At 38.1% G+C, this 18,015-nt stretch overlaps 1 protein-coding gene across 1 annotated transcript in view; it reads right to left on the bottom strand.

Moving 5' to 3' along the window:
- The window catches only part of LOC124170858 (cyclin-D-binding Myb-like transcription factor 1), a 54,374-nt gene that overhangs the window by 21,916 nt on the left and 14,443 nt on the right, over positions 1 to 18,015 (bottom strand). Inside the window, exons 6-10 of the mRNA XM_046549867.1 lie at positions 17,674 to 17,801; positions 17,421 to 17,593; positions 11,498 to 11,726; positions 11,171 to 11,322; positions 2,179 to 2,363 (exon numbers count right to left, since the gene is read on the bottom strand). Coding sequence (XP_046405823.1) covers positions 2,179 to 2,363; positions 11,171 to 11,322; positions 11,498 to 11,726; positions 17,421 to 17,593; positions 17,674 to 17,801 — 867 coding nt within the window. The remainder of the gene's footprint in view (positions 1 to 2,178; positions 2,364 to 11,170; positions 11,323 to 11,497; positions 11,727 to 17,420; positions 17,594 to 17,673; positions 17,802 to 18,015) is intronic.

The following is an 18,015-nucleotide window of genomic DNA, read 5'->3' as shown; positions in this document are numbered from 1 at the left end:
TACTGAATTACGTGTACATCACTAATATCTCAATATAATAAAAGTATAATACCAATTGCCGAAATTCATTTCTACACACCTTTTGAGCTAATCGGTGATTCATGCAGCAGTTGACCTCCAGAGGTGGGGATCTTTGTAGCGAGTCAGCTAAAAAAAAGTCAGTGGTCGAGAAAGGGGGAAGCGTGAAAAAGGTTTCTTTTGTTCTCGAGTAACTTGATATTTTCTTTCCAAGCTAAGGTCTTCGTAATACGATCCCTGCTCGAGCTGGGACCTTTTTTTTTATTTCGGAGAAGAGGAACGCTTCAGACTGGGAGAGGCGAGTGCTGAATGGAGGGGGATACCGGATCTTGGGAAATGCGATAATGTAACTATCCCACGGCACTCACAATCAGCTTCTCCCTATCGTATTTCAATCTCCTGGGGAAGATTCAAACTTTGTGTCTGTCGTTATTAGCCGTAAACAACACGTTGTAAACACTTCGTCTCATTTTCGTCAAACGATAGATGCGGGAAAATTATTCGACGGGACCGCGATCGTCAAACGATAAATGCGGGAAAACGATACTTCGGGGAACGATAGATGCGGGAAAAAATTACATTGTCTTTATGGAACTTAATTTGGGACCAGGAGCGGCGAACGATGAATGCGGGAAAACGATGAATGCGGGAACGATAAATCGGGGTTCCACTGTAATTGATTTTGAAGACCCTTTCCCATGGGTTGGCTAATGATTAGCCATCTTCCCTGTTGCAGTTCTCAGGATGCTTAGTTATCTTAATAGTCTCCGGGATTAGCCTAAGATATCAGCTGATTTCATTACACAGGACTTGAGGCTTATCGAAGTCCACAGTGTGGCCAGGTTCCGACCACACATGCTCCGAGATGGCAGAAAGGCAGAACTGCTTCTTCTCCGTGGCACGTTCATGTTCCCTTAACCTGGTATTGATAGGTAGTACAGTCTGTCCAATGTAATTTTTACTGCATGAGCATTACAGTTGATACACTCCCTCGTATAGTAAGCGCGAGATCTTGTCCTTTGGCTTAAGCAGGAGGGCGCTTGTTTTCTTGCAGCAAGTGAACCTGGTCTTAACATTATGTTTGGCCAGAATTCTGGTGATTCTTTCCGAGATTCCTGCCACTTAGGGAACGGCAGCGTATGCTGCGGGTTTCTCTCGTGACGAATCTTCTGTAGATTTATTCCCCTCGTTGTCACTCCATAAGGTCCTTTCTAGGATCGTCTCTTTCTTGTAGCCATTTCTATGAAGCGCCATGGTGGGATGTTCTTTTTCTTTCCAGATGGAGTATTGGTCCAAAATAATCTTAGCACGTTGGATCAGGGTTTTCAACAGACCTGCCTTCTGAGAGGGATGGTGGTGGTATGTAGCATATAGATATCTGTCGGTGTGGGGTTTCTACCTGTACATGGGGTGCCCAAAGCTCCCGTCTCCCTCCATTTCCACAATGACATCCACAAAGGGGATCCGACCATTCTTTTCTGTCTCCATGGTGAAATGGATGCCAGGATTTTGCCCATTCAGGTATTCAAGGAACTTGTCTAGATCTTGTCGGCTATGGGGCCAAATGACGAATGTGTCATCCACGTACCTCAGCCAAAGGGAGGGTGTCTTCACGGCACTACTGAGGGCTTTTCTTTCAAACTCCTCCATGAAGATGTTCGCCATAACTGGTGAGAGAGGGGAGCTCATTGCTGATCCCTCAGTCTGCTCGTAAAATTTATTATCCCAAACGATGTACAAGTTCTTCAGACGAAATTCGGTAAGGTCAGCAAAGTGAAATTCTCATCACTTTACCATAAGTGTCGAAGGTGGCAACTTTTTAAAAACTATTTAAATGTGAGGTGGGTGTAAGCACATTTAGTGGCTGACTGAAGAATCCTACATTCTCCCTTACCCACTTCAGTACTGAAATTGACACTCAATTCAAAAACAGAAAAGCTTTCCTCATGACTGCAAATAAACTTTTGATGTCATAGAGCCCACCACCTACTCTTCTTTATTGCCATGCAGTTTTTTCGTCAATTAAAAGATTGCAATCAATAAACAACAATAAAATAGAAGAGCCACATGGAACTCCAAACATGTAACCTAAAGTAGATCATCAACTTATTTCTTCCTACATACAACAAGTACAGTCAATGAATAGGCAGACAACCTTACCGGAAGAGTATGAATGAACACCTCCTGAGTGGTGCCACCTGAGTCAGTCTGGCCTGATACAGGACAACCAATGACAATACTTGATGGCATAACCCCCAATGTTAGAGGAGTTGGAACAGTGGCTGTTGACAGGTCATCCTCTTTCTCCATGGCATTTGCTGACATTGAATTAGCATTTGTGGACACTGAAATTATAGATGAACAGAAAATCCTTGACAGACACTGAAGGCTTTCACGGTACAGATGGTTTTCTTTGCCCTCTCCCACTAGCAGCTGTGTGTGGCTCTGAATTAACCATGGTTTCACAGCCACTCCAGGATGCATGATCAGATTATCATTACCATGAAAACTATGACGGCAAATCACCCTTAGAAAGCTTTATGATGTCCAAAGAACAGAGGGTCATTAAATCCCATGAACCATTGTTTATTACAATAGAAATTGAGCAAGTTACATGGATAACCCATTGATGAAACCTAGGTTGACCAAAATAGAAATAGAAAAAATGTAGAAATTATAATTTGATGGAAAAACTATGGCTGGCTTATCAGGGATTCTAACTTCATGCTGAATCAAATTAAATTAACATGCCTAATGAAGGCAGGAAATGAAGCCAGGTTATCTTAATATTTAATATAAACTAATAAACATAAAGAAAGATTCATTAACGAAAGAAACATATGACTACAATGAAACCTGTATTAGGCGACAGCCAATTGTTTCACCAAACAATGGTTTTATGAGGGGTGGTCATTGGACAACGGTGAAGAGGTCAGAAAAGGATGTAGATACCTCTGAATACAGTGGAACTTGGTTAGTATATTCCTCCTTAGCACAGAGACTTCTCTTGGTCCCGGTACCATCACAGTTAAATACAGGTAAAACTATTTGGTTAGTGAGCTTTAAATAGTGGTGCTTTCCTGGGTAGTACGCTCAATTATTTGCAATGAAGCAACCCGCAAGTCGTTTCCTAGTATCTTCGGCGTGTGTAAACCTACGAATTCATTAGTTACATAATTATCATCAGCCATTGACCTTCTCACCTTCATCCCACATCACTCTTTCTACGACCGAGATGCAATCACATGCATTTCTCAACGTGAGGAGTACGTGCATCATTACTTGATAAGTGTTGTGGGAGCAGACAATGCTTTGGATCTCCATGAGAAACGCAAAAAATACTTGACCTCGGTACAAGAAATAAAAAGCAGACTACATTAGACAAATGTTTTAAGAAAATTTCAACTCTAGAATATAAAAATCAACTTATATGTAATTTTTAAATGTCTTATTAATCGTTATATGAATATCGATGTATCAATCAATATATTCATCGATATGGATTTATTCCGAGAACAAATGCATACGGCTGTTGCCTCGATTCATGGTAAAGAAAATTTGCCCAATTTTTATGATTTTTTAAAACAACAAATAGATATACTGAGGGTTATCATCATTTTCAATAAATAATTTCTGAGAAGGAAAAAAAGACCTAGCTAAACTTATCCTCTTAACACATTCAATACGGGCCTGATTTTCATGAAAGTTGTCAGCACCAGCCGATAAATATTTTTTGCTTAATTTGGGTTTAGTACAGGTCTTTATGCATGTTTATACATTATTTGAGCAAAATTTTAAATTATTTTTGCAAAAATTGGCACCACGCCAATAGGGTAGCTTCCTTCATCAAAGAAAACAAAAAGCATTGATTGCGATTCGTTACCCACAGTTAACGTATTCGTAATATACAAATTATTTGGTTTTAGAAATCTCAGTTTAGACAAATATTAATGGTCAATTTTAACCTTATTTGAAAAAGGCCAGATTGACGCCCACTTGATGCCACTCCACGTGATGCCTCAAGGACCTAGTTTCTATATGAGTAGATAGGAGTTGTACATCATCTGAGATTACCAATGCATGCATGAGGCACAGAAACAGTCAGGTAAACATCTCTTAATAATCACCTATTAAAATTGCCTAAGGTCGGACAATTTCCTTCATTTGATAGGGTATTAATAATCCTTATTTAAGCCAAGTGCTACCTGCCAGCAGGGTACTCTATACTACCACCATGCTCCGCAGAAAGCCTGCATCGTAGCTGTGTTCATAGCCTCGCACCCAGGTGGCCTCACATAGCAGCAGCCAGATGCCAAACGAGCTTTTCCCAGCATTCATACTTAGCCGTTGCATTTTTGGGTGCTTGAAAATGTTCACTTTTCATTTAATCGCGAATAATAGATATCGTCATTTTAAAATCTAAAAGCATGAAATATGTACTCCAGGAGTAATAATATTTCGATTTAAGCAATAAAAAAATAATAGGAAACCACCCTATTGACGTGCTCCATATCTCAATATCGCCAGGCTTAAAAAATGAGTGAGTGTGTTGACTATATTTAAGGATGAGTTCAAATGTTCACAAAGTTTGCAGTAAAGCTATTTGTGTTGCTTTGGCACTGGGGTTTTGTCATTAGTGTCGGGGATTATCACAAGTGAAAGAAAAGACATTGACTGTGCTATGGGGCCACACTGCTCTGAGTTATGAAATCAACATATAACGACACGACTCGGATCAAATGAAACGAAGTTTTTTCGGCAAGCATAACTTATGCTGGACTAACGATAAAATATGGTTTCATTATGTAAGAGAATGAATTGATTTCCATCACTGTTACCTTGATTTATAAGTGCTTAAAACTTTTCCACAAAATTAACCCTTTTAGTGCCAGCCTATTTTGCCCGGTATGCTGAAGAATGCCGGGGCATTTTTTGGCGAATTTGTAGGTTTGCGCTTAAAAGTTTATGTAAAGCCTAATGTGCATTTTCAGCACCTTTTTTATTTTGCTCCCAAAACATGCAGGTATGTTAAAGCATGACAGATACTAAAACTAATTACCAAAGCCGCATGAAACGCAAAAAATAAAATGCGCGAGTGTAAAAAAACCCCGCCAATAGATTGGCCATTGGCACTCTTACCCTTGGCGCACCCACCCCCCCGGCCCGATGGATCTGCCCCCTAGCGCTTAAAGGGTTAATCAGAGGATTCGGAGTTAGTCGAAGGAAACAGCTACGAAATACTGAAATACGAGCTACAATTTTATGCACTGGCGGAACGAAAGCCTTCCTTTCCTAACCACCATGGATTCATCTATACATAGATTCTGCTGAGTGTAATGCTCTGTTTCAATAATTTGGTGAAAGTGAAACAATATGCCTAATCTTGAAAATGGGGTCCTCAGATGTTCCATCCACTGGATTTCTGGAAAAATGCAGAACATGTCTTACCACCATATCCCAGATCACGGGACATGTTACAAGAGAAATAATGATGCCTAAATTTCGCATAGTAGTCAGCTAGCTGGTGTGGAGAAATAATTTCCATTTGGAATATGTCTCTGGAAAACTTTGAACCCCTCCGCTGAAAATGTTTTTCTAGTCCGTCTTACAAGCTCTTTTGGAGAGACCTCTAAAGGCAGTTTTACACGGTACACGGAATTGCGCAATCTGACGTATGTGCGAAGGCGCAATCAAAATTGCGTCATGTAAAGCGGCGGATTGCTAGAACACATGCGAGAATACGTGGATGCGAGACGGCAAAATAGCCCCTGTTCTAATTTCGTTCATGCATTTGCGCAATTCCGTGGCATTTTAGAAATTAATGCAGCTCTAACCTGCGCAATTCCGTGTACCGTGTAAAACAGCCTTAAGAAAGAGTTCCTCAACAAATACGTTCGTTTCCTCGACAACTGACTAGAAAAACCTACCCATAAATAGGATATCAAAATAATCTTGCAGCCTGTCCCCCACCCAAAAGAGATATTTGGAGGGTCCACCAGATTAACGACCCACACAATACTGCTAGGTTGAGAGGGTGCTGAAGGTCAAGGTTCGGGGTAGGACGAGGGAGAATGAGAGGGAGTTGGGATGGGAGAGGGAGGGGAGGAAGAAGCAAAAGTAGAGTTAGTGGTTAGGGGTGGAATACTGGAACCGCTGCCAACAGAAAGAGGTCCCAAAGACAGATTTGCAGTAACTATTGTCTCCATCCCAGATCCCTTACGTTTTCTTCTACCTCATCATCAGAACTGCTCTATAATCATCAGAACTGCTCTATACATCCGTTTTTCCCTCATTCGCCGAATTGAGGAAAGAAAAAATGCCCTCAGAGTCTCTCTCTGTCACTATATAGGTCTCCTTTTCAAAAGGAAACCACTCTGAAAAGTAAAGAATGTTACTGCAGTGTTGAGAGAGAGAAAGTGCATATATTTTGTAGAAGAAAAAATGTTGAGAGCCTAAAAATAATTTAGTGTTCATTAAAAATTCCTAGAATTACTAGAATCCTAAAATGATTTTCACCCTTAGTATTAAATCAGAGAAAATTATGACTATATTTCAACGATAGTTAGATATACATATCAACAGTGCATGGCAGTGGCGCTTTTATATAATGTTTGAAGGTTAGTGAATTTGTGTCATAAGCAACCTATACCACACATCTTTCAGGTGGTTTGCTGGATACAATGTGCACGTAGATTGACGAAAATGGGCAGATATTATGACTACTTAATAATTTACGACACCGAAAGTCAGATCACACACTTAGGTCATGGTAAGGATAACACTTGCATTTGCAAATTTTTCATAAACAAAGATGCATAATAAATCTTCGTTACGTAAAATTCTTTTGATGCAACACCTACTCCTACATTTATAAACGATTTGTCACTTCTCCATACATCACTATCAATATGAAGGCAACCAACTAATTAAAATAAAAAATATAATATTTACACAAAGTTGGAATGAAAATTTACTGCCACCCTTGCCAGGTGCTACAGAGAATTTTTTTGTAGAAAAATAAAATATCCTAATATGTTAACATAGGCAACAATATAAAATTAATACTTATGGGGCTCAAAAGATCGAGAGCTATACCTCTTTATAGTTCTTTAAATTTAACAAATAAAATAAGCAATAATTAGAAAAGTACTAAAAATATTTAATATACATTGCAAATTTATAGTTTTAAAAATTGTGTACTTAACGTAATTTGGCTAAAAAAATTAAAACAATGAAAAAGATAAAATAGTACCTATAAACTACAATATAATAAGTATATCATCCATAAATGTTGATTAAAAAATAATGACATACACTTACGTGGAGAGCCAAATATGGACAAAAATAGAGGAAGGTATCGAGGCTATAACATTCATTCAGATACTATTTATGAACAACACACACCATATGAAAGAGGAAAGCCTGAAGGCCATACACATGGTCTGAGGACTTAGGAGTGGATATCAGTTATGCACGGAGGTGGAGAAGTGAGCTCCCGGTCCGACCAGCAGAGCACGTCAATTGACGTGCTCCACACTGAGTGCATTAATACATACAGTTGAGGACCTCAAATCCGGAATCCAGAAACCCGCAAAACCAGAAATCCGGAACAGTTCATGGCTTACTTTGCTACATAAGCATCTACGTACATGTGTCATGAGTGACCACATGCACACCCTTCGCTATGGAAAAATACGAATGATGAAACAAGTCATCACCTTCACTCTCCTTGATTATATGACTTAGAGAAACGGAGAATTCACCTGTCCTACTTTAAATCAAAGAGGAGTTAATAAAAACGGGAAATACCTTTGGGAAGGCCCGAAAGACCAGAAATCCAGAAAAACAGGAAATCCAGAAACCCTTTGGTCCCAGGCTTTCTGGATTTGAGGTCCTTAACTGTAAACAACAAACCACAGGAGAATGACAACATTTTTATGCAATTGTCAATTGTCTCCAGGAAATCTATGAAAACTTTGTGATTTTCTTGATTTTAAAGGATGAGAATGTGAAAATTAATGCGAAAAGAGTTCAAGAAGGCGATCCTACAACAACTTTGGACAATAATTGTAATTATGACGACCTTCCCATGGATTGCAATTACCCCAATTTCTATTACATACTTCCCTGGTTCGCACGTTTTCCTGGGTGGCACCTTCATTTTTTGTGGTCCCTTCAGAAACCTACTAAAGAAGTTCTGCTGTAATGTCGATGCAAATGAAAATTGAGAAAACTTCTGTGGAGTGGTGTAGTAGATAGCATGGCTATCTAGCAATCTTAATGTTATAAGGTTGATTCCTGCCATAGTCACATTTTTTCTCTCCACCACAAGAAAAAAGGTTCACATAACATGAATTTCTCTATTAGGCTTTACATTAATGTCTGGCTGGGCTCTAGACAGCATAGGACATGTATTACGCTGTTATGCTGCCTTTGGTGTTCATCCAACATCATCAAACTATATTAATATGAGAATATTTGACTACATTCCTTGCCTATTCTTCCTAAAAATGTTATTCTTGCCTTACATAAGTTCCTTAGCGTACGATAAGCTGCTTATCATTTTCTTCCACAATAGAAAAATAAGAAACAGATGACTCTCTTATTTTGTGCCACCTGGGTTAGGTTGAAATTGAAATTATTAACCCATAAATTTCACCGGAGTGACTATTGAAATCATCATTTACATCTACTAAAAAGATGAAACAAAAGAGAACGGTTTATGTTCAACTACTGTTAACTACTCATGAATTAGCAATATTGTACAACAATACTTAATGTAGCAATTTGTTAGTCTCACGCAATAAACAAAACATGGCATAATATATTTTAGAAATATGATTTGAACTTACCAATGTGCTTCGTACCCTTCAAATGTTTCGGACTGTGGGGGCAGTGTGTTGATCACTGAAATTATCTTGTGCCCATTGACTTATGGGTAATTCGTCATTGCTAACATCACAGTATTTCGCCAAGAGAACGAAGAAACCGAACTGAAGCTATAGGTGAGGCAAAAAGAACGAGAATAATCGCGGAGAAAATTTTCGCTTCACTTCGAGTTGCCGTGGCAAAGCAAAGACCCGGGCGAATGGAGAACGAGAATCATCACACAGAGCTCAAAAATCATTAAATGTAGTAGTAACTAAGTTTATATATGCTAACCCATACACCAGAAATGTTCTCATTAATAGTAATTTAATTCAATATTTTCCACACCATTGCACGAAATTATATATTGCACTGGAAACAAACTGCAAATAAAGATACATAGGTAGGCAAGTACAGTAACTATATTTGCAAACATGCAACGCATACGTTAATTGTAGACTTGTAAATGACATTTATTTCCTTCATACCTATCTATAATTAATTATTCTTTCATATTATTATTATTCGATGAGAAAAAATTGTCCCATTTATGTCTGCCCCAGACCTTTGAATGTCTTCTTTGCTACTTCATTTTTATTTATAGATTACAATTCAGTGAATATTTCATTCATTATTTCCTGGTAGAAATCGAAACTTCTCCCTGAAATAAGACATATCTCTTCATTCGCCAATGCTAAAAATTCATAGATGTAACATCTTACCGTTTGCATACCTATGAACACATGAGTCTCTCATATCCACGTTTTGGGACCATCCTGGCCATAGAGACCACCACCAGTAATATTTTTTCCCATCAATCAATCTATAGTCATATTTCCACCTTTAAACTGCTAAGTTTAAGAAAAATTTAATTAAAAAATTCATAAAATATAAACAACAAAAAAAAATGCCACTCTGCATGCAAAGCCATAATATTGAGTTTAGCAGTTATATTTTAATCAATTTTGGTAAATTTTGAACAAAGCACAATTTTGAAGCAAAGAACAATTTTGGTGAATTTTGACCATGAACTTTTCATAGGGACCTAAGCTTTTTTGAGATATTGCCTCTTTCTCTCATGCAAAAATTTCATTTTTCATGCTTTCAAGTCATGTTAAATAGAATTGCAACATTATTGGAGGTATACAAAACTACATTCCATCAGCTTACGCTATGTACAATACATCAAGCTGATTTTTTTTCCTGTAGCACTTTCCATGGCTGTACAAAAAATTTCCAATTTGTGACTTTTAAACAATTGGGGAATTTTTATTATACTTCCTATTCAACTTACAGCTATTTTGTTAATAAATACTGAAAACAATAAGAAATCACTTTGAAATGTAAAAAAATTCTATGTCCAAACATAATTAATGTTCAAAAGACATTTGAAAATTGACTTTTCTCTTATGCTGGACCTCATTGTTCAAGTCAGGCATTTTGCACTGAGAGACGACAAAAAAAACAACTCCAAGCTAAGGTTTCGATGGGAATTTTTCTGACATAACGGGAAAGACCTAAACTGATAGAGCTCACTTTATGACACTTGCAGGTTACAGGTTTCAAGTAAAGTTCCATCCTGAGCATATTTTCACCCTATGACTTTTGGTTTTAACCATCTTATACAGCACTGCTATCCTAGTCCTTTCTTTTTCTGTCCCTTATCTTTTCATCCCTCTTTTACCAATCTCAATCAATTTATTTATTTGCCTTGTGGCATTGCATTGATGACAAAAGGATTGTGTACGGCCATTCTGGCTCATTTAACTTCCCTGTGGCCCAGGGGTGAATTAAGGTAATTTGGGGGGGGGGGGGGGGGGGGGGGGGGGAGCGGTTTATTAATCCATAATGCCTTGGTGGTATGCAAAACCTCTCAGCAAGAATTTGTCTGAGATCTGATATGTGCAGATAAGTGGCTTTTAATTATTCATGAACCACTATTTGTTACACTTGTGAAATAAAGACTTGCATTGGAGAACCATCTTATGGATTTTTTTCAAGAATCTTTTTTGTTTTCAATTTTTCCAGAAATTACAGTAGGTGGCCACCCCCCCCCCTCCCATTCCTGCTCCTTAATCCACCATTGCTGTGACCAAAACTTTCTAAAATAGACAGGTCTAGTCATAACAAAGTAAATAGTCAACCTGTTAGAAATGGGCTCCACTCTACTTCCAGGGAATTCCTTTGAAAAAAGTAATAGATCAAATTTCATGCAGAATGTCTGTACATAGTGTAAATATGTTTTTTTTTTCACCTATAAATGGGAACAAGAATAATAGTTTACCTCTAAATGGAAGATTTTGATGACCTCTCAAATGCCTCTTTAAATTCCACCATTTACCCCGCAGCCACTGAGGAGACCTGACTGCTAACCAACCCTTTGCTAGGTCACTCCAATCAATCTCATTCTCCTCGGATACATTCACACACATTAGCCTGCAAAAAACACATGAGCATATTATAACTAACAATAAAATCAACAAATAACTATAAGAGTTAAACATTTTAAATATTCATAGTAAATTCATAAATGGCTCAAACATTTATTATGTCACACCAATTTATTTCAAGAATTATACAAGGTGGCTTTCAAAAGCAGTGCATGACATACCGTGCAACTAATTTCACATCGTCATCCCTTGTCCATTCACATCCTCCAGAATTCTTCCAGTTCAAGTAGTTAAGCCACTTGGTGCGACACTGTTTTTCAGATCTAGTCGCAACAATCTCTGCAACCTGAGACCATGAGATACCAGAGGTGACTTGTTCTCCTGGTATAGCATTGGTAAGATCATAAACAGCACGAGCTAAGCGATCTTCCTCCTCCGATGACCATTTACCTAACAAGAAGCAAGAGATGAGAATTAATAAATGCATGCAAACACTTTCCACTTTTTCTCTAACTCTAAGCAACAGCACAAGTCACAATCTGGTGCAAATGAATCCCTATCTTACTTTAACCATTAAAAAAAAATCTTACGGCCTAGTTATGCGATACATTGAAATGTACAAGTTCTTGTGTTAATGCAAGAACCAAATTAGAATAGGTTCTATTTTCTGTTAACACATTTGTGAAAGTTGAGTGGTTACACGATGTGTTTTCATGTTCATTCTCACATCCATGCACTTTGACACTAACTTATACGTGCACCACATAGTAGGCCTTTATACCCTGAGCAATAACAAAACTTAAGACTACAGGTCGCATAAAAAATTAAGCTATTACAGTAGAAGCCCAGTTTAACGAGTGCTCATAATCCCACAGAAATTACTCCCAAAACCAAGCGCTCGTTGTATCTGAAGGTGTGAAATAAATCCACTGAGTCTCATAATTGTTCGTATTAACAGTTTTTCTTTCATTTCCATGGTATTTAATGAATTTAAACAGGTAAAGAGCCATTACCAGGCATAATCTAGTTGAGTTTCAACATATATAAAGAAATAAACAGGGGGCTTTCAATTTTGTAAAATATCCAATCCCCCAGTTTTGGTGATTTTATTCCTGTTCTCATATTTTTTGATCGCCGAAGAAAGCTGTAAAAACAGCGTAACTAGTCGGAATCAATATGTTTGGTATGTGGTGGAAGTTTTTGGATAATTTTGCAAATACATCATCAATATCAGTTTTGTTGAGGTTTTGAATTTTAACCAGCACATCGGTCAGTTGGGAAAATTGGTGGAAAAGTTCACTGATATACAGCTACAATAAAATGATACGGCAAATTAAATGCAGTGGTCGAAGATATTTCTCCCCTTTGGAGATGTAGTCAGCTTTCGTCTTTAACATCGCACCATTTATGGGCAGTCCTGCAGACCTTTGTTCACAAAACCACTTGAATAGTGCAGATTCCATTTGGGGATGTACCCTTAGCTGCAAATATTTTTGGCTGCTAGGTGTTCCTAGTTTGTTCACTGCTGCACTCATTTCATCTTTCTTCAATATAGTTAACAACGTAAATGATGAGACACCAAACCACCTCCCAATATCAGTCTTTGATGTCCAGCTACTTTTGCACTCGTCCATAATTTAAATTTTTGTTTTAAGGCCCAAAGATTTACGCTTCCTGGACATGATGCACTCGCACAAACCACCTGATACTACCACACCCCTGAGACTGAGTAAACTCCACCCCTTACCCACACCCCAACTCTCCGTTGCCACATCCAATCGGATGATTGGGCACATCCAGTCGATGGGATGGTAGAAGTTTTTCAATTGCTCTCTTCTGCTGAATGCTGAGGCGCCATCAGCCCCCTGCCTTGGATCGTGCTCAAAGGATTGGGTGCATTGAGTTCACCCCTCTATACAGTCCAGCATATGAAAATTGTCCAATGACAGGCAGAAGGGCCTAGTTCGGGGTAGGGGGTATAAAGGTTGCCAGGTAAGAAAGGGAAATGCCCACATTACATGTAAACAAAATGCTTCCATGAAGAAGGAGCCAGAAGGGATGATGACCTTGAAGGACCCTAAGGAACAAAGCCTTGTTTTGCTTACTCGAAGAAAGGGCTTGTTTTATTTATTCATTTATTTTATTTTATTCTCAAACCACTGGATACAGCTCTTAATGGCCATTTTATACTGGGGTATTCAACAAATGAAACCAGTAAACGTACACGAACAACCATGCCCTGGACCGAGGAAACCTACCCAGGCGGGACTCGAACCCGCGACCTCTTGTTTGGCAGGCGAGGACGTTACCCCACCGCCACCGAGGCCGGCAACCGGTTTTTGGTATTTCAGGCTTGTTTCTTGGCTTCAAATGTATGTGACAACATTGTATGACTAGGTGAGGGTGTGAGGTGCATTTTGGGGGCAGTGATTGGCTGCAAACCGTGCTGGTACAGGGTTCTCCGCCCCTCCTTTTCAGCTGTCATTGGACAACTCTTGCCAGCCGGACTGTAGTCGGAGTTTTTTGAATAGCGATTGCAAACATAAATATTTTACTTGATGTACAAAATCTTCAGTTCCTGAAAAAATAACCCTGGCTGGTTTACATTCCTACGATAAAAGCACCGCATTATTTTTTTACATACGAGTCTGCACAAGGGGGGACCCAAAAATAACCAGACGGATATCGCTGCGCACTTTGCTCTAACATTTTGGGCTTCTCCCACTAGATGAGTGTTATTTCATCATTTCTGAGTCAGTATGCGAAACGGCGTGGATAGAGAGGGTTTTACCCAGCCCCTGTGACAGTTTACATTCGAAGAGTTTTTTGACCTCTTTGATTTTTGAAATGGCTGATATTCGAGAACATTGTGCAGTGTTGAAATTTTGTTCTTTGCTTGGTAAAATTGAGCCGGACACGGTTACTATGTTGTCTGCAGCTTTTAAAGCATTGTTGCATTCAAAATTGCATGAAAAAATTTTAATTTTTAAATAAGTTATGGCATTTTTTCGAATGGAAGGTTTGCTAAGTGAGTGATGTTTAAAAAACCGCCGGAACAGAGGGTTAAAAGGAATTTAAATACCCCGGTAGGCAACGTGTTAAGTTCGAAAAAAATATCAAGTTACACGAGAACAACAGAAACGTGTTTCACACTTCCCCCTTTCTCGCCCACTGAACTTTTTCAGCCTACCTGCTTCGAATTTCCCAGTTTCTGGAGGTCAACTGCTGGATCAATCAGCCCAAAATGTGTTTAGCAATGAATTTTAGCAATTGTAATTATGCTTTAACTAAATTGAAATATTAGCAATTTGCATGTAATTTGACAAAGAACAAGACGAAACACGACGTATTTCCAACGTTTCTTAAGCATTTTAAGCAATGAAATAGTTGGAAAAATACGACAGTGATTTCTGGCAAAACTCGATATCCTTGTAGCTCAGCTTCTCTGCAGTTAATGCAGCATTTTTTTTCCGAAAACAGGGTATCAGGTTATCATCAGTTATCAATTTACGAGTTATACTATAAGTCTCACTAGTCAGAGTTACTGACGAAGGGATACCTTCTCAAGATATTTTGTTTCTCCCTACTAACAATCCTAATTCACCCGCTCATCTGGCGCTACACTAATCAGAAAATAATGGGTAAGTTGCCTTATCTTTAGGACATAAAATTTCGTGGCGCAGTCATATAGTCATGCTTCACCCTCTGCAGTATGCTCTGCATATGCCATATGCAATAGCATCAGTTCCTAACTCCACCTCGTATGAGTGGTTCCGTACTTTCCAGGGTGGGTTGACTTCAAACTAGCGATTGTTTTCCGTGTGGGTTTAATAAAGTCAGATTTCATTTTATTAGTTTTATTTTTATCCGCCTTCAGACCATAGCCCTTCCGGAGAAAAAAGTGAGAACTTTAAAAGACAGACTCAAAATAATTGTAAATGAAGATAAGAAACCTGGCTAGAAGTGCATGAATATTGCAGAATGCCTTGGGTTGTCCACTAGCACATGACGATAGGGGTAGAGCGAGTTACTTGAGAAGCGGGATGAAGCCGAGGATCAGTTGGGCGTGCCGCTGACGATTAACGCAACATCATTCATGCTTTACCCATAGCCTAAATTATATCAAAAATATATTTATTAGACCGGAACATTTCAAATAATAGATTATTTTTGGCCTTTGTGATCCATCTCACATCCAATCACTGCACCAGCGAATTACCTATGTTCCTCTATCACAGGCAGTTATTTTTTTAGAAGCTGAGGCTTTATTTGAATCTATAAAAGAAGATGAGGGTGGTGATTACTCCAAGACATTTAGTGAAGCTCCGATCGGTTCCAGAATTTTAAACTTCGAGCTGGAGCTTGAAGCTATTGCCTTGGGGGACTTCAAATTAAAGCCAGTTATAATTTATCATTCATAAACTCCTCAAGATATGACATGGTATTCAAAGTAGCATTTGTCTGCTATTTGGATGAGCAAAAAAAGGGCCTGGGTGACAAGAATTTTTTTAGACAGGTTTTAAAAATTCCTCAATTGCCGGCAATGAATTACGAACCCCTGGGAAAAAAGGCATTTTTTCCTGGATTTTAGGCCACCCGCTGGAAATTTGAGAATTTCAAAAGCAAGCACAAATTTATTTTAATGAGAAAAAACATCTTTAAATGCGTGCCTACAATATTTAAAGATATTTTGAACTATAAATGTTTGTATAAATTAGGTCCTCTAAGGCTATTAATAGGAATATATATGGTTTATAAGAAATTTGCTACGCAACACTTATGCTACCGGGAATGCATTCCTATCTTCCCAATGTTAAAACGCTCTCACATAACGCAAATTCATATAGCGCAAAGATCCCAAGGAATGCATCCCTTGCACTAAGCGAGGCATGGGTGTTTTTCTCGACCTAATATTAGCAATAACAGTTCCTAATTGTCCCTCACTATAAAATGTTTATTGAAAGTGGGCTGGATCACTATTTGTTCAAAATCATGCATAGCATTTAGGTATATCTCTATTGCATCACACAGGAAAATTATTCAATGAGAAGCACCTAGGATGACCTTCCTTAGTGCTTCCTATGAGTGATGAACTTAATTTTTCAAACTCAAATGAAATAAACATCCCAAATTGTCATACACAAAAAAAATTATAAATGAAATGTGTAAAACAAATCAAAGAGACATTAACTATCAACAAGAAGAAATAGGCACTTAAGTTAATGTACAGGCAAATTTTAAAAAATAATAACATGAAAAGACATCAATAGACAACAAAAACTTAAAGAAGAGAGGCAATTTTGCAGGAAGTCTTTTGATTGCTGATCACCAAAGGAGAATCAAATATGGATCAGGGTTAAAACACAGTTTTAAAAGCTGCAATAAGCCTAGCTGCAGATAATTTTCACTGTGCCAAGTCGGAAAAAAGGTTTTCAGATTGGCAAATCTAGTGAAATAGGCACTCTCAAGGCAAACTCATGATTTCTTTGCAGAAATAAAATAAGGGCTTACTTCCCACAAAGATATTTTCCAGTTATGAAGCTATCTATATATGACAATATTGTACTTAATTTGCCAACCCAAGGGGCAATAAATATAACCTAATATCCGCATTGTGTACTGCACATGTACTAGTGCGAAGTTGGTGAGTAGCAGTTTCATGCAATTGCGAACCTATCCATATGAGCCCATGTGCTAAAGTTTGAAGTTCGAGTTGACGCCAATTGTAAACTAGGCTTTATATCCTTCAGCATGGATAATCGACAGTTAACTGTAATTGATTATGCAGAAACTTGGTTTTAGTAGAGATTGACAAAATCAATTTTTAAATGGCAGGCAGGATAAATAACCTTATTTTAAGTAGTTTTAAGTCAATTATGTAACTATGTATCTATTATGACGCTTAGTATTTCAGCCAGAAGGTTAGTTTGGATACGTAAGGGTAGAGTTCAACCCACAAGGACCCTTCCATCAGTGGCTAAGCCCTTTACCCTCTACACTTCCATATTCCCCAATCATTCTCTCAGTTTCCAAAATTTCTATCTGGTAAAGATACATTATTTCCAAATTTCACACTTTCATCAATGGCATACATAAAAAACTTGTCAAATTTAAATTTGTGACTCAAAATTTAATTCTACACACCTGTATTACAATTATCCTTCATTAATCGGCATCTATCCCTAATGGAGGATGCAGACCTTCCTAATGCTGTTCCGATTTTCTGCCAATCATTTCCATGCTTTTGCCTCAGTTCTCGCAGCCTCTGCAGTTCAGCTGAATTGTATTTCCCAACATGATTTTTATTGTCATACATTCTGTTTTAAAATGGAAAACACAATCAGAAATTTAAACAGGAATTTTTAAAAACAATCTTCAGACATTGACATTTTCTTACCTGATAACCCTACGATATACAGAGAAGAGAGGTCTATTTATTCCATTTGCCACAACTCTATAGAAGTCTTTCCTTTGGTCTTTACTCATGTCGAATATGATTTCATTTGGGTCCATGAAGCCATGCTCCTGAAATTCAAAATATTTGACATTGATTGTTTTACTAACTTAAAATTTCAATAGGGTTTTTCACTCAGACCCTAAGTTTTAATTTATTTAAAGCTAGGAAGTTGGGAGGGAGAGCGAAGTTACAAGGACAAAATATCTTCCTCATCCAGCCCTTTTATCATAATTTTAAAATTAAAAATGCCCAAGTTGACACCCACTCTTCATGAGTTGGTGA

Source organism: Ischnura elegans, chromosome X (genome assembly GCF_921293095.1).
Source record: "Ischnura elegans chromosome X, ioIscEleg1.1, whole genome shotgun sequence".
NCBI lineage: Eukaryota > Metazoa > Arthropoda > Insecta > Odonata > Coenagrionidae > Ischnura > Ischnura elegans.
The sequence above is the reverse complement of the archived record's forward strand: the minus strand, read 5'-3'. Positions and strand labels throughout refer to the sequence as shown.